The sequence below is a fragment of the Lutzomyia longipalpis genome, chromosome 2 (assembly GCF_024334085.1).
Source record: "Lutzomyia longipalpis isolate SR_M1_2022 chromosome 2, ASM2433408v1".
Lineage (NCBI taxonomy): Eukaryota > Metazoa > Arthropoda > Insecta > Diptera > Psychodidae > Lutzomyia > Lutzomyia longipalpis.
Window position 1 is genome coordinate 19059495 of NC_074708.1, and position 25314 is coordinate 19084808.

The 25314-nt window shown below is 37.1% G+C and overlaps 4 protein-coding genes across 7 annotated transcripts in view; 2 read left to right on the forward strand and 2 right to left on the reverse strand.

Moving 5' to 3' along the window:
• LOC129789442 (uncharacterized) overlaps window positions 1-25314 on the forward strand; it is an 885568-nt gene that overhangs the window by 301657 nt on the left and 558597 nt on the right. The gene's annotated exons all lie outside the window — the stretch shown is intronic.
• The window catches only part of LOC129789300 (chaoptin), a 316756-nt gene that overhangs the window by 211681 nt on the left and 79761 nt on the right, over window positions 1-25314 (forward strand). The window lies entirely within an intron of this gene.
• Window positions 332-13876, reverse strand: LOC129789331 (single-minded homolog 1). Of its 4 annotated transcripts, XM_055826108.1 has the most exons (8): window positions 13466-13876; window positions 11494-11632; window positions 9785-9979; window positions 5813-6444; window positions 3023-3228; window positions 2469-2575; window positions 1420-1983; window positions 332-795 (listed from the first exon to the last, which is right to left on the reverse strand). In XM_055826108.1, the coding sequence occupies exons 3-8, from the start codon at window positions 9957-9959 to the stop codon at window positions 503-505; spliced, it is 1977 nt and encodes a 658-aa protein (XP_055682083.1). In that variant the 5' UTR covers window positions 9960-9979; window positions 11494-11632; window positions 13466-13876; the 3' UTR covers window positions 332-502. The 4 variants fall into 4 exon arrangements, with proteins under 4 accessions (XP_055682083.1, XP_055682082.1, XP_055682080.1 ...); XM_055826107.1 differs by lacking the exon at window positions 11494-11632; XM_055826105.1 differs by lacking the exons at window positions 11494-11632; window positions 13466-13876 and adding an exon at window positions 10511-11485.
• LOC129789370 (zinc finger protein-like) lies at window positions 22097-24392 on the reverse strand. Its single transcript, XM_055826159.1, has 3 exons — window positions 22717-24392; window positions 22404-22652; window positions 22097-22334 (listed from the first exon to the last, which is right to left on the reverse strand). The coding sequence occupies exons 1-3, from the start codon at window positions 23761-23763 to the stop codon at window positions 22125-22127; spliced, it is 1506 nt and encodes a 501-aa protein (XP_055682134.1). The 5' UTR covers window positions 23764-24392; the 3' UTR covers window positions 22097-22124.

Sequence of the window (25314 nt, forward strand, 5' to 3'; positions counted from 1 at the left end):
AAAAATATTACATTGCAAAAGACTTTTTGGAGCCTGATGTCATAAAAATGAACTAAATTGCAGCACAAGAAACTTGCTGAAGAAGAGCCTCATGCTGGTTCTTTTTTTGTGTGTGTGTGCATAATTTCCAAGCAACTATCGCGATTGGCAATTATTCTTGTGCCTTTTACCATCAGTTATTGCAATAAAATTGATTGCCATGTGGACTCACTTCATGCTTCCATTTGATGCAACATAATTGAGATGGAAGGACAGACAGAACGGTGCTAAATGCGCGAGCAGCAGAACATCGCCGGAGAAAACTGGGAGCATAAAATTCTCCTCACACACATTATTTACAATTAAAATATTGTCACTCGCTTTATTAGTTTCTTTTTCTTTTCTTATGCTTTTTTTTCGATTCCGGGACCAAATGGTCATCATAATGCTAGAGCAATAAATAAAATCCAGAAATGGTGTATCCTCACAGTGCACTTGAGTTGCCACACAGAATGCCCCCTCCTCAGTGGACGTACTCATTGGGCATGTGGTAGTTTTGGGGCTCCACAATTACGCTCGTGTACTGCGGCCCTGGTGCCGCCTTGTAGTCTGCGAAAACGGGCTCGTGGTGCGACAGTGGCGCCCCATGGTGGTGGTGCATTTGACCAGTGTTAGCGGGTACAGCCGCCGCACCAGCAAAGCAATTCATAGCACTAAACTGCTGATGGTGTCCCAACTCTTCGCCGCCATACGCCGCAGATTGCGCCGACATGGGTGGAGTCTGAATCATGTGCATCCCCGATATCTGTTGCTCACCTAAATAAACATTCAAAATTTCATGAAATTTTTCGGGAATTTTTATCAAAAATAAAAAATTTCATTCATCCGAATTTTACGGATGGTCCTTATTCAGCGACCAAGAAACCCTTGAAATTCGCTTGAAATCTTGAAATTTCAGTACAAAATTCAAAGATTTCAAGGGTTTCTTGGTCGCTGAATTAGGCTCGAAATTTCATTTTCTTAAAAAAAAATAATAATCCTTTAACTGTAGGGGAAGATTCAAAAAAAGGTCAAAAGAGGTCGGAATTGGGCCACTATCCCCTGATTACGAATTTCAATGGGTCAAGCCGAATTTTCTTTAAAAAAATTTACTATCTTCATCACCTTTTTAATGTAGGGGAGACTGGGGTTAAAAAAGTCACTTAAGGGTTTAGAAAAAGCTCAAAATATAATATTTCCCAAATAGATAAAGCGAAATGAATAGCTCAATTCTTTAGGATATTTCTTGCCTTACAACTCTTTCTCAGATCATTTTGTTCTATCTAGCTAGGAAATACGATATTTTAGGCTTTTTCCAAACCCTTAAGTGACTTTATTAGCCCCGCCTTCCCCTAATGTGATTTTCTTTAAAAACAAAACATTTTTGCTTTAAATTTTTACCTTCAGAGCTGCTACAACTGTTGGAACTCGCAGAAAATGGCCTCAGAGCCGAATTGGGATCATGAGCATCGTATGATGCAAAGAATGTATCATAGTACGACGTATTATCAGCCCCAAAGTCCGTCCCTTGGAGGCCACCCTGCTGAGGCAAGTAGTGATAGTGGTCATAGTCAGAATGTGCCTGATAATTTCCAGGAATCTCCTTAATGGGTTGCTGCTGTGGCGTCGGTGGGTGGTGATGATGAGATGCTGCGGCTTGTGGTGGTGCCGCCACTTGATGGTGTTGCACCGCCGGAGTACTCACAGTATTGGCCGTGGGGGTGGTCATTTGGGGTGGTGTCTGCGGTGTAAGAATTGGGTCATTCCGCATTGGTCCCTGCACTTCATTCAGCAGGAGATCCTTGCACTCCTGACTGCTCAGTACGTAGTTGACGCTCACAATGCAATGCGGCCGGGATGAGCGAGTGTTGTGCACAACGGTTGCATACGATTGCACCCACGTCCATCCACCACCCTTTGTGAGGAATCTGTAGTATTTTGTTGTCACTTGACCTTTGTACATTACTGGAAAACCGAAAGAAAAATTTGAATATATTTTTTTAATTAATTATAAAAATTTAAGAGTTAGCTGATTTATGAATTTATTTGTGGGGAAATTTGCGTTTTTTTAATGATTTATTACCCCGAGGAAGGTTCAAATCGCACGATCAATTTATCTTTTGAAAATAAAGAAAACAAACCTTATTTAAAAAAAAAGGTTTGTTACAATTTTTCAATTAAAAATTAAATTAGCAAAGAAAATAATTTCATCAAGTAATAAAATGTCTGAATAATAAAAGCTCACTGAAAGCTCACCAAAGTTGTTTATATTCTATTACGAACCTAAATAGCTAAGAGAATTTTCTTTGCAGAGCAACAAGAAGGTATTCATGAAGCATTAATACCCAGTAGGAATATCTTAATCCACGAAGATATTCCTTCCGGCATCTCTATTAAGACAAACAGAGCATACGCAATATGGTGCAAATAGTAGGTCTCATTGTACTTACAAATTTGATGTGCATATCTAATATGGAGGATATCAGCTGCATGGATGTACTGGTAGAGAGTTTTCTCGATTAAATCCTGCGGCTCAAAGCCCGTCAGTTGGGAGACCCTTCAAAGGTGAAAAAAAATCCACACAACATTATAATCGAACATTTTATGGAAACTCTTCCCCAATCATTTTTGCCACACTCAATATACTTTGCGTGTGGAAATGGCGGAGAAGCTTCACAGGGTGTTTGTGCAAATGAGATTTAACACGTTCTGCGGATTTAGAGTGAATTCACTTTGAATGAGACAACAAATATTTGTACAAAATAGGGCTGCTGCCGATTTATTTATCGATCCACCATCGTTTTGGCGTCATTGTTATCAACTTTAACGATACAGCGAGAGAGAGAGTGGCAAAAAAACTGTATGCAGGGCTATAAAAAAGCGCGCACCCTCGCATGTGAAAACCCTCATCTCATTGCCGGAAGATATTAAATTTCCCCATATTGAGTGGCATATTGTTCTTTCATAATATTAATTTGTATTAACATGGCAAATTTGCACTCACCTCGCATCGAGGAAGATCAATTTCAGATCCATACTGGCACGGAACATAAACATATTCTGATGCAATTTGATTTCCGTGATTGCTGACGGTGGCAGGGAATGCCCCACAGCGACTAGCCCCAAGTTCTGAACACAGTTGTGCCCATCGCCGTACATTGAATCCATCTGGAAAACTCTTGCCTTTAGATAGCCCGAGCAGTGAATCACCTGAAATTTGATCAGAAAATTAATCGAGTAGCTCTTTAAAGAAAACTTAAATAACATCACAAATTGCATTGAATCCCTTTATGCACCCACCACACTGTTGGAATAACATTGTTTTGCAATATATTGATAAATATAGAAACAATGTTGCAGAATGTTGTTTGTGTAACGTGACATTCAGCAAAAACAGTGCAGCTGAAAGACGTGATTTGTGGCAAATAAATAATTAAAATGCGCTTTGTTCCCATTTCACTTGATACCCACCACCACACCAATAGTGCAAGTGCATTAACGGCATTAAGCAATGCACTTTCTTCCCTAACACGCGAAAGAACTCCCTATAAGAGCGCCCTTTTTGACCGAATAACAAGCTTATTGCAACATTTAATTGGGCCATTTAAATTGCTTAATTCTGAAAAGCAAATAGACGATAAGAATCGTTTATCCGTTTCCGATTGGGAAACCCCCTTATTTAAGAAAATTATCCGAATGATTTCACGTAATTTTATTGAGAGGAAAAAGCCAAAAAACCATTGCATTTTTCACTGGAATCAGCTGGGAAAACTGCAGAACAGATTTGCTCAAAACCGTAAACAATGACGTCACTACTGTGATTTTTGCCTCTTTTAATTCATGAAGCACCTTATCAAAAATTATCGACGAAAATAGAATGAATGTTTCTTTCATTAAAAAAAAGACCAAAAACACAATATGTTGACATCACTGTTTGCATTTTTGGATAAATCTGTACCGACTTTTCTTAACAAATTCCAATGGTAAACGAAAAGTGTCCTTAACTACAATTGTTTTTTTTATTTATCAAAATTAACAGGATCCTGAACGAAGGGTTTTTTTTTCTAGAATTCGATGTAACTCAAAAATTAATTTCGTCTATAGGGGAGACCGGGGTAAAAATAGTCAATTTGCATAAATCCTTATCTGCAGGATTCCCCAAGGGCAAGAAAATTTCCTCGATAGGTCATTCTTATAGGAAATTTCCTGGCCTACAACTTTGTCTCAGACCACTTTTCTCTATCTCCACGGGAAATATGAGTTTTCGAGCTTTTCCTGAACCCTTCCGCTTCTGACTATTTTTAAACGCGGCGGGTAAATATAGTCACCAGTTGGCTAAATAAAGTCGGTCGAATTTTCCGACATTTCCAATGATTTTCCACCTGAGAGATTGATAGTAGTTGATAGCTAAACTTCTCACCTTTTGATCCGCGACAAGGAATTTCACTTTTATACGCACTAAAACAGAGAATTTTGCGATTTTCTCAAACACGCCATTTTGCAACAAATGAATAGAAAATATGCCAAAAATTTCGATCTCCCATATGATTTACATGGGCTGACCCGATCTACCCCAAGGGGTATGTTTTGATTCAAATAATTGTACAGAAAAATCATTAAAAGTTAGTGAAAAATACACCTTGGCAACGTTTTCTGTAGTAACCCAGCTAGTGAGAAAAATTATCAGATTGGAAAATTGCTGAAGGAAAACTTCGGAAAACGCGTTTTTCTCAATACGCAAAAGTTTGGGAAATGGGCCAAAAATCTATTTTCATTTTTAACTCCTAAAGTACTGATCGAATAACCTCCAAATTACTGTCAAAAATTATAGGTTGGTAGGGCTTTACACCCTAATTTTTTCCGATTTTTCCGATTTATATTTTGGGAGAAATTGGCATTTGAAAATTCCAAAATGACTATTTTTACCCCGGTCTCCCCTATGCAGACCTATAATTTTGAATTGTTTATGAAAAGAGGAAACTTAAAAAAGTATTTTTTTTTAACAGAAGGCAAAATTTCAAAATTTCCTTCCATAAAAGTTTTCTTTATTACTTTGCTCCATCCTTCATTTGAATAGGAAAGATGGGAAATGGAATTTTTTCTGGAGATTTCTAAAGTTCTTCAGTAACTTTTTTTTCTCCGCAAGTACTCTATACAGCTTGTTTTATTCGATTAATATAATTATTTAGTTTTCCCCGCTACAAACGAGTGTATGGAGGTTTATTCGATTAATCCATTACGCCAATATTATTCTTTTATTAATCTTTTTATCATATTCATAAAAAAAATCCATATGCATATTCTGCACGAATTACACTAATTTGCATTTTTTGCATTAATTCTATCAAATTCATGACAAATGCAATACTGACGCTTAAGAGCTTGATTGTGCCATCGCCCTGAAGAGATTGCAGCTAATGATTAGGTGAGATTTTTGACTCGTGCCATTGCATAACTCCTCTGCATTTCTGTCATGAAGGAAAACTGCATTTCACTCAAATTTTAATTGGACTGCTGCACTCCAATTAATGCAACTCAACCTGGAGTTTGGGGACTACACAATATGTGCATTTATTACCTTTAGGGGTAATTCCAACACATGAACTTGCAAAAAGAGCTTTCGTTTATTTCTTTCTGTTTCCTATATTATGGATGATTGCAATTCTTTTTTTTTTTATCCAAAAATTTTCCGCCCTTTGAGAAGGATTTCTTTTTAATAGATTTATTTTTATAAAAACTATCACAATGGCCCATGACAACATTAAGGTTTGAATTTAAAATTAAACAACCTCACCTTGTACCCTGAAGACGTGAGTCCAGCATTCCTCTTCGCCAAGACACACTTCATTCGCAGAAAAAAAGACCTCTCGATCTCTACCGTTTGCGAAGATTGTGCTTGATGATGGTTCAAAGGATGCGAAGCCCCATGTAGATGCGGTAGAGTCCCACTGTTGCTGCTCACGATCGCGTGCGGTGGGTTGTGTTGCTGAATCGGCGGCGGTGGAACTGTTCCCGGAGGTGTGCTGTGCACAGAATTGGGAGGTGTGAGTGGAGCCGAGATGGGGGGTGGTGGTGCCTGATGAAGATGCGCATTGGGCCCTGGTGGCTGAGCTGACTGGTGAAACCCGACGCCGGTGGCCCCAAATGGCGGAACCGTGAACACGTTTGGATGCAGCGAGAGGACCGCCGTCATTTCGTCGTGATCAAAGTTATGGATGTACTCATAGATGGAATTTCCCGTGAGCTCAACCTGACTCAGTCCAAGGTGCACCGATGCTGTCTCTGATATGTACATGATCTTTCCATCGGGTGCCACAACAAAGATGAAGCCATCGAGTGTTTGGAGTAAATGTGAACCTAATTCTTTGATAGCCAAGTCTCTAGGATTTGAAGGCATATGTTGCGTTCCCCAAGCATCTCCCAGTCCTGGAAAATTTTTAAAACAATGTCTTCACTCTATGTTAAGAAATAATTTCAAACCCAATTTTTATAAAGAAGAAATCACAGCTAATTAGATAAAATTCCTAAGTCTTTTAAAAAATGGCCTTCCATAAAACTATCTTTTTAAGTTCATGAAACTAATATCATCTTAGAAAAGAAGCAGAAAACTATATAACAAACTTCATAACAATCTCTTAAAAAAGGTGAAAGAAAGAAAAGCACTAAACCGGAAGATATCCCATATTTTCTACTCAATGATTATCCCAGCAGAGAGCAAATGAGAGGGTAAATGTGCGGAAAATTGGCGGTGCAGAATATTTGAGGGGTGTCGAGAGAAAAAATCTCGTTTGTCAGCACAATTTTGCCCATGAATATCCTTCCGACGACGCCATCCTCCCACCCTTTGGTGAAAATCTCACCACACCGTTGTGTTTCAGTAATCACCACCCAGCTGCAAGCTCATATATTTAATGGTACGGTGATGCATATAATGTGGCCAGGCGGTTGGCTGCTCGACCCCTTCAGGCGGCAACCCCTATTGCCATCATCCCTCCCGTCTCTATAGCAAAAATGTTTACTCAAGTACAAACCCAGGAGCTGTCGACAAAAGATTGCACAGTGATTTTTCTACTCTTCATCTTCCGCACCGCACTGCAAGAAGGACCCTATAAGGATACACTGTTATCATCTACAGTCTCAAGCACTCTCTTTTGTTACAACATCCCTCCCGTAGATTTATCACTTGTTCTTCCTTCGTTGCAAAATCTTTGATTTACTTGCATTGTTGGTTTCATAATGTTAGAATAAAAAAGTTTTTCCAGTTTTTCAGCCAAAGTTGAACTTTTTTGGCAAAACCGGCAAAATCAAAATCATAATTATAAAAAAAAATTCTTTCAACAAAAATTAATCGCAAAATTAAACAATTTTAACAAAAAATTTACGTCAAATAATTTAAGACACCTGAAAATTTTACTTCAAATTGCCATAAAATGTTTTTTTTTTATTTTTCACATAAGCCGAATGGATTTGGTTAAAGAAGCAGTTTTAGAACTTTTTACCGTTTTAGGAATCTTGAATGGGAGTTCCCTGTTTTTTTTTTAAATCAGACATTGCAACAATTCCAAAAAATCCTGGACATATCCTGATTAAATCAACTGTATTTCCTGTATCATCCAATTAATAAAAACCACCCCCCTTACAAAGACATCCCGCTGTGCAGTGCTCTGACTAGAGACCCTTAAAAAGAAATACGTGTGTCGTTTGTCACCTATTAATCCGACACCCTCTAAATCTAAGCCAAGAAAAGCAAAGAAAAAAAATTATTTCAATAAAGCGAATTTCTCGATCGACCACCGAGATATGGACCCTCTATTGATGGGTCCCTCTAAGTGCGTCTCACGGAGAAAATATAATCAAAAACCACAATATAGATCGCGATTGTGGGGGAGACACACAAATTTCATTTGATATTGAAAGTCAATCATAACGCGTCCAGTTATTAGAGTTGGTATACCACAACGCGGATGGGTCAGTCTATTCGTTGTAATTTAATTTGTGAGTAGTATTAGTAGGCAAAGTCGATTTTTTGTAAAATTTAGCAATTTGTCAGATTAAAATGCTTATATCTTAAGTTCTATTAGACCTACAGAAATTTCTTGACTAGTTATGGAAAGCTATTGAAATAAGCTATAATCTGATGTATATTGCGATACATTTCAAGGTCACCTCCAGAACACAAAATGGCGGATTTTTGTTCTACCAAAACAGTTTTTTGCACTTTTTGTCCACAAGGAATGGTTCTAGAGGTTTCTGATGTTTCGGAAAGTTATAGAGTTTTGCAAAACCTTTAATTTGATACCAAATTGAGCAAAATCGGACAGACCGTTCAAGAGATATGGCTCTTAGAACTTTTCAAATTCAAGAATTTTTCAAATGGCTATATCTTCTAAACGGAGACATAGATTTTCTTCATTTTCGGACTGATGATAGGTATTGAGTCAGGCTACAATATATCAAAATTTAAAGGAAATCTATAACAGATGTTCGGAGATATTGCCCCTTAAAGTTAGGCAATTTTTGTTTTTGATTTTAGCGCCTCTTGCGGATGTTTTTGGAACTTGGAATGTTCTAAATAATTGTAGGGCTTCTTGAAACCTTTCATTTGATACCAAGATGGTCCAAATCGGTCAAGCCGTTCTTGAGATATATCGAAAAAACACTTTTTGCATTAGGCCGCCATATTTACTAAACCGCTTGACCGATTTTCAAGTATAAATTATTGATGAAAACGTCTCACTGAGCTCTACAACATACTAAAATTTCAGATTTCTAGCTATAAGGGAAGTGGTAAACGGTAGTTCAAAATGGCGGACGGCGGCCATCTTGGATTTTGAAAATGCAAAAAAATGAAATTTTACACCCACATTTCTATAGAAAACTTCAAACCGGAAGTCTCTATCTGTTATTGTTCTCGAGTTATAAGGTAAAGTTTGGCGCAGAGGCCGGCCGGCCGGCAGGCCGGCCGGCCGGATCAAAAATTTTCCACCACCATTTTCGTAATGTGGGATGTCTAAAACGTGCTCATACCAAGTTTGAGCCCGATCTGAGATGGTCGGTTTTTCCGACGATTACAATACTTGGTATGCCACGATTGTGGTATACCAACTAATTAGGAACACGACAGAATCTTTTCATCGCCATTCCATTGAGATTAACGATTATTAGGATCTCTTTTGCACCCCCCATTCAAAAAAAAAAATAACCACGCAGCCATTTGAGCGGTGAATGAATTTGAAATTTTATGAGAATGCGCGTTGCTCATTGAGGGGCTCGATGTTGCCAGGAAGTGGTGGGTATTGATTTAAATATCAAATGGGGTTTGAAGAGTATGAATTTTAAATTAATTCAATGGCAATGCCGCGAAGAGCTGCAAAATGGAAATTTGCTCATTAAATGAGCAACTTTGCTCCTCCATTTTGAATCAGGCTTTTCAGACACGGTTGCACATTCTATTAAAGAGGGGAAAATCATTCGAAAAATTGGATAAAGTATCTAAGCTTTAAAAACATATAGTTCGGTAAAAAAATATTTTCTCGAAAGTTTGTAAAATTTTGCAATTTGCCAACTCTTAAGTAAACTTAGAAAATTCTATGTGGAAGATCAACATTTTAGTTTCATTTAAAAAAAATGAAAATGAAAACACTTTTTTAATATTTTCTTGTATCTACGATCTATTACATTGATTACAGAGTTTCCTTACTTTTCTTGAAATTATTTTATAAAAAAATTAATTTTAAATTTTAAAATTAAGAATTATTGCACTCACCTTCAGGAAAAACTTGCCGCATTCTCAGGTACGATGTGGTTAATCTAATGATAGATGCTTTGTCTAGCTGTGATGTAATTGCGCTGGGCAGTGGCAGCAATTTGGCCAATTCCATAAACTCCGCATTCTCCTTTTCCCGTCTCGATCGTGCGGCATTCTTGCTTTTCTCCTTCATTGCGCACCGTGCTGATAATCCTGCAAGCGATTAGGGATTTTTATATTATGTTGAATATTTGCCCTCCTGATTACACTCATTATGCACTTCTGTCGCTCATTGGGGCCCCATAAATGGAATTAGCACCCTCCACCGCCATTTGGGAGTTAATTTATTCAAGTTCAATCGCTGTTTGTCGAATAAGGCAATAAAAATAATACCCAGTGCACAAATTGAGAGACTCCGCGACATTCCATAAAAATCACCATAAATTACACAACAAGACACAATAACAATAAAAATCCATCTCCTCAATGAGCTTCTTGTTTGCTCGCTTGTGGTGGCATGTAGTCGTTGTCCCAACTAAATTCACATGGATATCGCACCCTCGCATCACCCCCACGCCCCCCACACAGCCCATATTCCTCATTAAATATCCTCCACATGCTACTCATAGCATAGAAAATAATTTCACAGAGCAAGAGTCCCCCAAGAGAGGCAAATATCGTAAATCAGGCTCCTTTTTACGGGGCACTTAAATGGTCATTTAATTGGAACACTTTTGCGCGTACCCAAATCATTGTGATTGTAGCTCGAGAAGGGTTGACGACACTGTCGATGTACTTTCATTGCCTTCCCGCCGTCATAAAAATCTCTCACTGAAAACGTCATTCGGATGTGCAGAAAGGAAAACCAAATGGAATTTGAACACTTGTTTCTATTGAAATTCTCCAGAGCAACTGATTGATCCCGAGCTGAGGAATTTCTCTTGAGGCAGATGGCTTTAGGTTTGAGGAAAAGGACGCCAATGTGTCTGAGAAGGTGATTGGTCCGTGCTGAGGAAGAGACCACTAAAATCTACCTGAAGGTAATTTCCCATAGTTGTGTGAATTTATGGGAGGTTCCATCTCTCTCTCCAAAAATCAGGTGCAAATTTCTCAGAACCAACCCACAATGAAGAAACACAAACTCATAGAAAAATATCTTTGAATGTGGTTAAAATAATTCGATTGATTTTGAAGCAAATAATTCTTTTTAATGAAAAGCGTGATTAAAAATATTTTTAAAAATCTTATCATTGCTTTCACATAAATCCTGTTTAGTTTATACGAAAATTTCGTTATCCTGTCTTAACTTTATACCTTAAAACGTATTACATTTGACTTTAGTCACTTAGATAACGCAATGTACCTACTTAAAAAGTTAATCACCTAAACTCAATGCTTAATGCCACTTTCTAACATAAATCCCACTCTTAGATTTTAAATCCTAATGCTTTTAAATGCTTGCTAAAAAAACAAACAGATAGCGACTCACAGGATTTTCTAAAAATCCCCAACAAGTGGAATTCCTTGTTCATCCTTTTTTTTACTACAGTCAGCATTGTAAAATTTAACAACTTGCACATGTGTTGCACCTGATGACGTATTTTCCCAAAAGAAACATATAGTTCTCCGTGAGAAAGACATCGGGAAGAACTAAAAGAACTCAAGATATTTTTCTCATGGGAACCCATTGCAATTTGCATTGCCCCTGCCGGGATGTTCCCACGCACTTTCCTTCCGATTTATGGTGGTGTCCTTTTTTGCGCCACACGCAAGGAATTGTCAAAGAAAGTTCTGGGATGTTTGAGGCCATCTGTGTATGGGTCAGCATGGACGCACAATACCACCGATGAGATGTGTTTATTTCGGCTGTAAATAGGCATAATTTGGTGAGCAAGCAAGACGGCCATCGATATGATGGGGATAGCCCTTGAAGGTGAGAATGCATTTATTTCTGTATTTACAAAAAAAGGGGACGAAAAGAGATGGAAAAGAAGTTATTTTATGCTAATTGGAAAGATAAATAAGAATATTCTAAAACACCAGTAGCTTTGGAACTCAATTCCATTTTTTTTCTCAAGGTGAATAAAAGAAAAATACCGCCAAATATGGCGGCTTAACCACCTTAATCATATCACTAAATTATTTTACGATTATCCATAACGTGAAAATTGAGAAAATTCAAAGAAAAACCTCCACCGAAGATAAAAATTTTGAGATAAATGACCTTTTGTAGGAAAGATCGTTGAAACACTTTCCCTTTCCCCGAAAATTCACATGAAAACTGATGCCAGAACGTGATTGTTCTGGAGAGGAAATTCTCTCATGCTCCGACTAGCAATCAATGTCATTGGTAACCTTCATATAGCAATGGGCCAGAGCATAGCATAGAGAACCGTTAGTATGAGAAAAATTCGGCATAAAATCACGTGCGAGCTTTCAATGTCGTACAAGGAAGAACATCTGAGAGTTGTCCTCCCTCGCACCAAGATTTGCCTTCAAAGTGGGACAGCAAGCCCTGGGCGATATAGTGGTTGAAGCCCAATGGGAAATGCTGCTACAAAAGAATTTAAACGGAACCATTGTACACGATGGCTCAATTGGACGCCTGCCGGGGCATCCTCGACGGGGATTAGTGGAATGTTGAGCACAGAGATTTAGCATATCATTGCAGACACAGTCGTTTGATTTCTTCTTCCATTCATCCGTTCGCACACATAGTCCGATTTCATAGCTATTTTATTCGCCCAACAAGATTTATAGCTTGTGGATGGAAAAACCTCCCTCCAACAGCGAAAGGTCTCAAAGGCACGCAGACAAAAGGTCCCCAAAATGGAATTTCACCTCTGACTTCCACCCCTTCGGCAAATGCCAAGCCGAAAACGCGTCAAAGACCACTGCCGAAAATAAAAATTTTCCACAAAAAAAGAGATCCACGGGAGTGCGAGGAAAGAATAAAGTTAACCCGAGATACATCCTCTTCACCCGCTCACATTAGTTTCGAGGGAATGCGAGTTTTGGGGAAAAATCACGTTCTCGTCAATATCACGTTCAAAACCAATTAGTAAATAGTAGGAGGGTAATGTTTATCCTTTTCACAAAGGTACAACACTCTGCTCCCGAAAATACACTCAAAGAATATGAGAATGTCGGCCAAGAAGTGGCGGATGGAAGAAAAAGTGACGAACCTTTCTTATAAGCTTGGTAATTGAGACTTTAAAAATGTAGGTTAGTAAGAATTTATGTTATTAAATTTTATATCTATTAAATTATAAACATTTCTTTAAAAATCACCGACAAAGTACAGCGGAAGTCTACTTTTTCCAAAAATAAAAATGAAGATTTTTATGAGAAAGATTTTAAAAATATTCTTAAGAAGATGAATAAGATCATTTGTAGGACAGTAATGGTCCATTTTGGTAATTTATTTAAGCAAATACTCCCGTAAATAAGACAAATCCTGTGGTTAATTGGAAATCGTCCATATTAATGGACTTAAAGGCGTGGCGTAAAATGAAATATGAATGAAAACTGAGAAGATTCTACTAAATCTCTTTTTCCTAACAGAATAAGCTCATCGGTAATTAAATCTCACTTTTTATTGGATCACCAGCAAGTGGGGAGGATTTCAGAGTGGATTGTCTGGGAGACGTGTGTAAAAATAAATAAACAGCAAATAAAACGCCTGAGAGTAACTCTTACTTCTGGCATCATCCATCTTGTGGTATTTTCTCAGAGGATTTATTCTCTGTAATATCCCTTCACCGCACAGCCAACAGTCGAAGGAAAACAAAACTCTCGCGCCCACAATTTTCACCACTAAACACCATAAAAAGCAGCACAAGGGCCCTTTTCAGTTGGAAAAGCGAGATGTGGAAAAGTGGGTTTAATCACTTGGAGGGAGTTAAATCTCTTTTGGCAATAAATCTCCAAACCACAACACCGTGATACTCAGCGCGAGCACTTTTTCCATGCGACCGTCTTCAATCAACTAAAGAGTTATGGACAAGAAAATGAGAGAAAATGGTGTGGGGAAAAAGCTGGCAATTAATCCGAAAAGACTCTGACATTGTCGTCGAGACATTAAAAACAATCATGTCCACGTTCTAGACACAAACTAAAACATGATTTTTTTTACTCGACACAACCACAGAACCGCGAAATTTTCTATGCAAAATAAACCGTGACTTTGTGCCAACAATGCATCTATAATATGTTAATTGTTTACTCTTCATTTAATTTTTATTTTTTCTTTAATAACTCAAAAGTGGAAATAGTAAAGAACATCTTAAATGGAGGGATTCAGACATTGCAGCATGCTCGATCCAAAGCATTATTCATGCAAAAAAAAACATAAAATAAATATACGAAACGCGAATGCTTCTAAAGGGGCAAAAAACTCAATAGTGAGGTAATTTCTGAAATTTTTGGGTAAATTTTTTCTTTTCTAGTTGATCTTGGTAGAAAATGGGACATCGCTTTAATAATCACTCCATTTAAATGTTAACAGAAATATTAGGGATAAAATAATTTTATTGTCTATGAATATATGTACACAGACGATAAATTTCTTTAATTTCTTCTTAACTGCATTGCTTTAATCTTTATTTATTATAAAAAGTTGCAAACTTCTATATGTACTCAAAAATCAACCCTATCCTTCTAATCCTATATAACTGTTTTTTTATTAAGTTTTAAATCTTATTGTATATTTAGGAGCAAGTTTGTTTTTTTGAATTCATTTTAGTCAATTTCTTCTTCTAAAATATTCCATAATTAAACCAATGATTTACTGAACAGCTGCTTCTGTCTGAATGCCCCACGAGCTCATCAAGTAAAAATACACAGAGACATTCTCATCTAGCCTTTACAATGAACTTGTGCCACAAACTATCAATTCCAAGTCATAATTGTTATTTATTTACGAGAATGAAAGAAAAAAAATTAAACAAACGGACAAAGTGCATGAAGCAGCGCTTTTCATGCTATGTAGCTGCCCCCAAGTCGCCCAACCCATGGAAAATGTTTTGGACCACCTTCGGGGACAGTGAAAATTGAAGTGGATTTTTGGTTGAATTAGCAAAAGCGTGTTAATTAAAATTGATTTGTGTGTGATCCATTTTATCGTCTTGCGCGATAATTTGAACCACCGGTGTGAGACAAAAAGAGTACTGAAAAGTTTCTTAAGAAAGAAGGAAGGCCCTTTGAGACGCGGAGGGACATCGTTAAATTGGCATTCTTCTCGGTGAATTTTGTTTTGGGTTTTTTTGTAAGAGAAAATATTAATAAAAATGCAAGAAATGAGCAAAAGAAGTGCAAAAAGATCGTCACCATCGTCCTAAACACTCAATTCGTCATGGTGTTTTATTGTGCAGAATAATTCTCGGGTCGTTTTCCATCTGCACAAAGGAACACCCATCGGAGTATTTTGACAAATATTATGAGTCGCACGAGTATGGGCTGCAATGAAATTTCTGTGCAAAATTATTATTTTTCTCCAAGACTTTTCAATTGTCCGCGTGCCCAGCCAAATGCCCCACTCTTATGCATTTCCTTGACGATACACATCCCAGAGACCAATGCTAATTTTATATTCTTCACCTCAATCACTGTGGCCCTTTGTTCGCTAAAATACAAAACTTTTTCTCCATCATCCCAGAATGATGTTTGTGAACAAAAACTCATTTCTTTGGCAGTATTTGCAAAAAAAAAAACGTAATGCGTAAATCAGCACAAATTATGCTATTTTGGGGAAATTTGTGAAGGTAATTTCGCGATCACGTACTGCTAATTTGACTCATCATACAAATTTACAACATTTACAATGTGTAAACGTCAATGATGTCTTGCAAATTAAACGTACAAAATGTTGGCAATTAAAGAAGATTATTGAATTATGGCCTTCTCATATAGCAGGATATTGAACTACGAGACATTTCTCTTATTTATAGGTATTTTATGCTAATTTAATTAAATAAAATTCCACACATAGGCTAACAAATCAACATCTACCGACTGAGAGCATAAAGATCTATCCGTGATTATTGATCTTCAAAATATTTATAAGAAAAAATGCATTTCATAAAAAAAAAACCTTTCGGGATATCCTTCCATGTGAGATATTGGAAACTGAAGGAGTATATAAAAAAATAGCACGCTTCAGTTGAAGTATCTTCCTCAGGAAGGCAAGAGGCGGGAGAAAATCTTCAGTCCGTGAAAGGAAATTAACGAGGCATAAAAATGCTGACACTCGGGTTTCCTCAGCTGTGTGGATTTCCCTCTGTGCGGTGACAAGGATTTAAGGAGCATCTCCAGCATCCTCTCGCGCAGTTCTTTAATTAAGAGGAAGTTGATGTTTCGCTTGTTGATGCCACACATTGTTGTTGCAGGATCACAATCGGTATTATGAGAACATCCTCATCCACCAGTCTTTGTCTCAAACTATACGCGAAGAAATGCGGGATGAAGCTCTTCGATTGTGTTCTTTCATGTGAACATCTCACCATTGAAACCCACACCAGACGGAAGGTTTTCTCCCTCACTCAAACCTCCTTGCTTGGTTCAAGAACTTCACCGTAAGCTTTGTGCTATCGTCAGCTAAAATGATTTTATGTTGTTATTTTTTGCCTCACTCTTATTTCTTGTTACATGAGCAGCACAACCTAAACAAAAATTACGAACTTGAGACACTCCATTTTGATCTCTATGTGGAAGCTGCTGCTACAACGGATTTTGATGCGAAAGTTATATATTTTATACACAAATACATTCTACATGACTATGGGTCATTGATGTAGTTTTATGTGATTAAACAGGGTAATGATTTTAAAAGTTTTTGTACGAATTGAAGAAAACATTTTTTTTATTAGAAATAAATAATATTTTCGAGAAAGAATTTTATTTTAAAGAAAAAAAAATATTTATTAGCCGTTCTTATTAAAGTGTTTAAGTCCACTAACCTGGTTATTGTGAAAATGACTGATAAACATTTAAAGTTTATACTAAATAAAATAAGAATAAGAATAAAGACTGAAGATTTATTTCTTTGCAAGGACTAAAAACGAAAATTTTTAAAACCGCAAATTATCGCAATAGCATTTTTATTTGAACTAAATTAATCTGATCCTTAGAAAATTAAGGAAAATCTCACTGATTCAACTTAAAAAGCTTAAAAACCGATAATAGATAATGAATAGTCTTTCTCCTTTAATTTTTACTCTTTTTTTTCTTAATTTTTTCCATATTTCATCATATTTCTTAATTTTTCCTTTCATAAATTTTTATTCCAAGTTTAATTACTTTGTAAAATTACTTCCCATAGTCGATAGATCTTAGTTAACAAATATTTGAAAAAGCAACAAAGACTAACTGAATGATAGGTGTACACAGGTACTGTCAACGCTGATTGATTCTAAAAAATCTTTCTTCTTTTTTCAAAAAAAAAAAAAAGATTTGATTATAAATGCCTTTTCAAAATAAAATCTCTGAAAATAGAATTTAACATAAAACTCGAATATTTTACGCATTGTGAAATACTTCTTTTCACTATTTCAGGACACACATTTTTTTTACAAATTCATGCCAACCATTAGAGGAGGTGCTAAACGTGATCCTAACAATAATTTTGTTGAACATTTAGAAATGCGAACGTGATCCTCTGTCGAACACCAACATTGCGTCGGGAGAGCAATAAAATGTTACAAAAAAAAGATTTATAAAAAAGCATAATACTCACCAATTTACGAAATATGTAGAAAAAAATCAAAATATCCAAATTTCCAATTTTTTTTGTTGGAAAATTCCTGCTAATCCAACATTTACGTGAAACTTTTTCTTCTCAAAAAAAGAAGCCACGCATCCACAGCACTTTGCAAAAAAAAATTACTTCCGACGGTAAAGCATCTTTGAGCACTTTTAGAGGTAAGCACGAATATTCAAAGTTTCCAGTAGTGGCAAGAAAAGAATTCTTCAATAGGCTTTCCTCTAGGTCCTTTATCCAAAAATGTTGAAATATTTTTTGACACTCTTAAAAAAATCACTTTTCTACCGGAAAATCCTGCTTAGGAAAAGCTCCACTTTGGTCCTCAAAATATGTTCTCACAGCACACAAGAATGTCCTCAAAGCACAAAAATGTAGTGAGAAAAAAAAGCCCACAGGTGAGAAGGCTCACAGGGAAAGACGTGCCAGCGGGGTGCCAAATCAATTAGCCAAGGATGTCCACAGTGGGTGCATTGTAAAGTGACAAATGTGTAATGGATGAGGTGCCTTTTTTCCGCAGAAGTGAGCGCATGTTTTTCCCACCACGCACAAATGTAACTGAAGAGCACGAGATTTTCGAACCAGCAATCCTCCTCTTTGGGATTGTTGTTCAATTTTTCCCATAAAGTGTTGGTTAAACAAAAACCGAACGCACTCTCTCTGTCGCACAGTGTGCCTTCTGGGCCGTGTGTCAGAGGGGAACTGCCAACGTGACCCGTGATGCTACTCCTCGACGGCGCAGCCTGAAGAGAGATCCGGCCCGGGGTGTCGGATGAAGCGCGCGAAAGAGATGACGGAAAATTGATTCCTCGCAGTTGTTCTTCACTGTGTTCTCCGAACAGAGACCACACCATCATCACACTGCTCTCTGCTTGCCCAAGATGAGTTGAGATGAATTTACTGAAAAGATCATAAAACAAAGAATTCATTAACTATTTCTCAACAATAATTCATAACTTTCATAAACTTAAAGGTTTCAAAAACTTGCATTTTTGAAAAAAAGGATTGTGAAAATCATATAAAAAGCACCCCGAAATAAAAAAAAATAAGAGAAAGGACTTTCAAGGATATTTATGAAGCATTTTATAACTAATTTCTTATCCAAAAAAATGAGTTTATTGCATAACTTTTCTGAGAATTTTTGTAGGTAATATCTTCTTTTAATTATTAAAAGAAATGAATGTAGAAATTGATGCTATACTTATAGAATAATTTAATAATCATTTTTTACTAATTTAATAGGCAATAGAGCAATCATTCTAACATTCTAACAAATTGTAAAATTCTATCAACATCCCCTTCCAACTAACTAAAGGCTAATCTTAAACTTAAACTTAAGAGCTTAAAATTTATTGAGCTATAAAAGCTTTATGAAAATTTATGAAAATTAAAGAATATTTTATTCGGGATCCATCTAAAAGATGATTTTCCCAAAATTAAGGAATCAAAATCATTAATGAATATAAATTATCCTTTTAGACACTTCACAGATGAATCCTCTATCTGTAGACTTTACAACTCTGTCCTCTCTTAGTAATTATATGAAATGTGATCCCCACAATTTTCACCCGCACAAAAAATATCGACAGTTTTTCTCTCCGCTTCCATGCGTTTCTCATTCTGTAAACAAGAGGAATCTCGTCCGCAAAAAAGCATAATCAAATATTTAGGCAGTAATTTTTTTTCACACAGATTGCCGCCAAAAAATCTCGAGCAGACAATGAACCTGAGCTTTTTTTGGGTGGGGGATTATTTCGAGGAAAAGCTTTTTCCTGTGAAATTTATGCTGGCCTTTTTTTCACAATCGATTGATGGTTTCACGGAGGGCGTATGGAGGAGAAGATCATATTGGGAAGGGTGGGTGAAGGATATTTCCACCAAAGAAAAAGGGAAAAGGGAAAAGGTGGTGTTGAAGATTGTTCGCATAAAAGAGCAAAAGACAAACATCCATAAATCCGCAGGCTTCGCGTTGAGGAGCGGTGAAGGAACATCTGTCACGGGAATCAGTGAGACGAGGACAGGGAACCTCTTAAGCTGGGCCACGCTTCAGCAATGGAGAACCCTTTTGCCTAGCCCTCCTCACACCTGCGGACGCATCCCCAAGTGCGTCAGACATCCCACATGAGAGCTCTGCGTAGCTTTCGAGGAGATGGATTGTCCAGGAAGGCAAAGGGGTCAGAGGTGTGAGTGTGTGTGGGGAAGAGAGAGATACTCTAGTGAGATTTATAAGCACGCACTCGAGAGACCCGCCTCTATGGCTCTGCCATTGGTTGCCACGAGTCTGCTTGTGAAATCGAATCGATGCTCGGCAAACAACACAAATGGCGACCTGCGTGCCCGGAGATGAGCACAGGCATACAGAGGAGCGTCCTCGCTTGAAATCCGGACAATACTACCACCTCCCGTTCCACCATCCCCAACATTCCCAAAATCTGAGCAATTAAAATTCACAAATTTCTCAATTAAAACCCCGAGCGCGCAAGAAGTTTGCTGCTCTGGGGCCTAGAAAATTCCCGCGGGGTGTCCTTGAAAGGAGAGGGTGAAACTCAGTGTGGGCGGGGGAGGGTACAGCATGAGAGGGTGACTCGAGTGGTGGATTTGGGCTAAAAGTGAGATTTGTAATCTTCAACTTTAACACCACACACGCTCTAATTTGAGTATTATTTTAAGGCAGAATAAGCGAAGGATTTAGAATCCAGAGGGCTATCAAGTTCTGAAAATTACTCTGCTATATCGAGGGCTGCATTGTAAAACCGGCTAAGTCGGTGTGAGCTCCAAACCGACTTAGCCGGTTTTACAATGCAGCCCTCGATATTCGTTATTCAATTTTACTGTTTATAATCATTTATTATAGCGATTTTTAATTTTGTAAGGTATAGAAAATAAAAAAATAATAATGCAGGAAAAATATAATTTTTTTATCATAAAAGCGCATTTTAGAATATTTTCTAAATGTTAAAAATAAATGAATGGAATTATTTTCTTTTTCATTCGTTTTTTAATAGTGACGTCATTCATTGCATTTTTCTGGAAAGTATATTTGTCGATTTTCCCATCTGATCCCCAGGGAAAAACATCGAGTCACTCCAGAATTTTCTTTCTTATTTGATTCTAAATTTAACATGTGTCGTGATTGTATACTCGAAAGACGGGTATTACCATACAGAAACGAATAAACTCCTATAAGTTTTTTCGTTTTTTCCCTTTTTTCGTAATCTTTCCACTTTAGCAAACATTTTTACGTTACCTTTGCTCCGATTCCTAACTGTGAAAAATTAGGTTTTTACTTTTAAAGATTAAGTTAATTTTATACAATCGATCGTATGCAATGCAGGGATATATTCCTATTTTTATATAAACACTTTTGAAGAACAAGAAATTTCATTATTTTTTGAACAGTTTAAGCTCAAAGTAAAACTGTTATTGAACTCATTAAATACCTAATAACCATTTAAGGATTAAACACCAAAATATAAACTTAATAAATAATAATAATAAAGAAAATCTTTCATCTTACTTTCTTCCTTTTTCTTGCATTTGAAACAATAGGTAAATTAAAATTGTTACTCCTGATAAATATCGAAACGTCGTAACTCGGCGAAAGTAAAGCATTTTTATTATTCCAAATGCACTAATAAAAACATTCTCTATAAAATTCCACAATCTTTATAATATTTTCATAAAAAAAAGTTTTAAAATGTAGTATGTTCTTTAGGAGTAATTTTCTTCTTCCTAGGTTTTTACTGTGCGTTTGCTCCGCAGAGAAGGAAAAGAAAGGAAAAGAATCGAGTGAAAATTCCCTACCGATGTAAAATGCCAAGAGAAGCAAAGGAGATTATTGACAAGGGTTCAAATAATTGACAATCTTACCACTGAGGAAGGTGTGGTGAAACGCCGAAAGCTATGGGAAAGGATTTTTTTCTTTTAAACCCGCATCCCCTATTGACGCCCCCGGAAGGAGAAAATTACTCCTAAAGAACAAAGAACATACCACTACAAAGATTCCGTCAAGAATTTATTAATTAAGTTTTAAAATGCTACTAATACATAATTTTTATCATTTTTACCTCTGAATAAATATTCCTGATTTAAATTAATGTGAGTAAAAGGTAAAATATGGTCTAAATCATTGTGAACAAATAATACAATACGATTGAGTTAATTCATCACCCCTCAATCCTATTGCCCTCTTTATTGAGTTGAACTGTTTGTCGCGCAATATGTTTCCGGGGTGGTTCTGCAAGAGGGTGGCATTTGTCCGGGTCGTTAGGCAAATCTCTTAAAATAACAATAGTCTTTGGCCACTGAACAAACTGCCTTTGTGTACTTGCTCTGTGAGAAAAGGATGCAAATTTTTAAATCCACTCGAGCAATTGTTATCACAAGGCAAGTGATGGATTTTGATTTTCAATTATATTTGAGAAGAAGAGGGTGTTGGTCTCATAATAATCTGTATATAGTTCTCTTACATAGTTAGTCCCTTTAAACTCTTTTTAAATGCGTGTGGGTGCCCCACTCACGTGTCACAATTGTTGCTGAAGAAATAGGGAAAAAAAAGACAGCAAAAAAAATTGTTAGCAAGAGATGAAAGAATTTAGTTTATTATTTAGACATCTCAAAATTTTCATGAAAAGCACTCTCTTTGGGCACTTCAACCCCACGATGTTGCATCCGCATGTGCTTCTGGAAGCCGTTGTACCATGCATAGGAGATCATGCAGACAGGGCATTTGTACGGCTTAGCTCCGGTATGTATTACACTGTGCTTAAATGCACTCTGCTTCGCGAAAAAAGTCTTTTCGCAGTGGGCGCACTAGAAGAAAAAATCCGAAAATTAATTTTTAAAAAAATCCCTCAAAGAAGTGATTTGATAACCACCCACCTTGTGCACCCGCATCTTTTTGTGAATGTTCTGAATATGCTTCTGTTTGTTGCTGGACGTCATGAAGGTGGCATCGCAAAACTGGCAGGTGTAGGGCTTAGCACCTGAATGGGTTCTTTCGTGGATCTTCAGATTGGCTTTTGTGGTGGTGCGATAGGGACAAACAGGACATTGAACCTGCTTCTCCGACTGATGACTTACCCTATGAGCATTGACAGCGCTCAGTGTTTTGAAACACTTCCCGCACGTCTAGGGAAAATCATATTTTAATTAGAAAAAAGAAAACTTTTTTCTTCTAAGCTAGGAAACTTACTTCACAGATAAATGGACGTTCATTTGTGTGTGTCCGAATGTGATTTTTAATCTCCAACCTCGTCCGGAAGTGCTTGCCACACAGGTCGCAGACATGGGGCTTATCCTTCAGGTGTACCCTCTTGTTGTGAACCCACAGGGAGTTGGGTGTGGCGAAATTTTTCCCACATGTGTCACAATGCTTCCGCTGCTTCCCAATCTTTAATGTTTTGTTCTTAAGAGCAGGATCTTGGAACATTTTCTCAATTAGTTCTAAAACAGCTTCCGGAGGTTCAGATTTACACATTTCCGGACCATTTTCAGCTGATGAACTCTGCGGCAAATCTTCACATTTTGCATTTGGAACTGAATTTTGGATTTCATTGAAGTTCCCTTCATACGGATACTCATGATTGAGAACAGATACTGTTTCTTCGTCAAAGAAATCATTTTCCTCCATCTCAGGAAGTTCTTCTGACTTCTTAATAGCTTCTCGCAATCGCTGATCATTGTTCTCGCAGAGAACTTTAAAATTATGCACCGTCCTCAGGAGCTTTGAGCAATGCAGACAAATTACATCCGGAAGATCATCATCTTCCTTTATGGGGATAATGTCTGTGAAGGTATTCAAGAGTTGTGCTAGAGAGAGATTATCAATGAAGGATGTGAAGAGATTGAAGGTTTCTTCCTGGTTGACGTTGGTTAGGCAAATTCTACAGCTGAGTCCCACTCCATTATCTTCCTCAGGCTTTGTCTGGCATTTCGGTGACAACACTTCATTCCGCAGAAGCACCAATAGTTGGATATCTTCAATGCTGGAGACAAAGTTTCGAGATTTCTGTGCGTAGAAATAATCTTTCAGGACGCCATCCTTCCAATTTATAAAGGCTTCCAACCAAACGGAACTCTCCCGGACTTCTTGGCAACTTTCATTGAGAGCTGTGAGTATTCCTGGGGATAAACGTGCACTTCCTTCCAAAAGTCCCGGATCCAGTATAAGGAATTCAATGATGATTCCTTTTTGAATGTCTGTGAGAGAGGTGGGAGGCTTTTTCCCAACTTCTTCCATGACTTCCTGATGTAGATACTTCAGAGACGCTCCGAACTTGTTGGGATTTGTCAAATAATTCTTTGCATTTATGTTCAAAATCCGCAGCAACAGAAGTTCCACTATAATTTCAATCAAACACACAACGTGCACAATATTTATTCCAAATTATCTTTCTATAAATTAAAATGTTCTTTAATTTTATTTTATTGTAAACATAAACTTTAGCCAGCTGACTACCCTATAAAGAATGTCATACGACGATCCTTTGGACACATATCAGACATGTCTGCATATTCTATTGGAAATTATCGTAACTCGTTCAGCGCGGTAAAAATATTTTTTTTTTTATTTTTGCTTTAAAAAGTTTTTAGAATTTATTTTTAAATCTTTTTCCTTTAATTTTAATCCATTTAATGCCTTTAACGCGTTTTGGTATATGTACGGTACTTACTAATAAAATTAAAAATATTAATTTTTAAATTGTTTCTCAAAATCAAGTAAAAAAAAATTTATCTTGAAATATAATAAGAATATTACTTATAATGGGCCTTATTCAGCGACCAAGAAACCCTTGAAATTCGCTTAAAATCTTTAAATTTCAGTACAAAATTCAAAGATTTCAAGGATTTCTTGGTCGCTGAATTAGGCCCAATCTATATAATAAAGAAAGGTCTGTTTGTTGGTAATCTTCCGTCGTGTTCGGCTATACAAATCTACACCGTTTGACCGATCGCGATGAAATTTGGTACAGAGGCTCCTTATAACAGGCGGTTTCGAGTGGCCGTATTCATTTCCCCCCCAAAGCCCCCCTTCAGGTAGCCCCCATATAACTCTCATGCAGTTTTTGCGAATTTTTGAATTTGGCGCCTGAAATGTTGTATGGAAATGATTTCTTCTCTTTGCAAATTTTTTTTCTTTGGGTTTGATGAATGCTCTCCATCTATATAATAAAGAAAGGTCTGTTTGTTGGTAATCTTCCGTCGTGTTCGGCTATACAAATCTACACCGTTTGACCGATCGCGATGAAATTTGGTACAGAGGCTCCTTATATCAGGCGGTTTCGAGTGGCCGTATCCATTTCCCCCCCAAAGCCCCCCTTCAGGTAGCCCCCATATAACTCTCATGCAGTTTTTGCGAATTTTTGAATTTCGCGCCTGAAATGTTGTATGAAAATGATTTCTTCCCTTTGAATTTTTTTTTGAGATTGATGAGAGCTCTCCATCTATATAATAAAGAAAGGTCTGTTTGTTGGTAATCTTCCGTCGTGTTCGGCTATACAAATCTACATCGTTTGTCCGATCGCGATGAAATTTGGCACAGAGGCTCTTTATAACAGGCGGTTTCGAGTGGCCGTATTCATTTCCCCCCCAAAGCCCCCCTTCAGGTAGCCCCCATATAACTCTCATGCAGTTTTTGCGAATTTTTGAATTTGGCGCCTGAAATGTTGTATGGAAATGATTTCTTCTCTTTGCAAATTTTTTTTCTTTGGGTTTGATGAATGCTCTCCATCTATATAATAAAGAAAGGTCTGTTTGTTGGTAATCTTCCGTCGTGTTCGGCTATACAAAT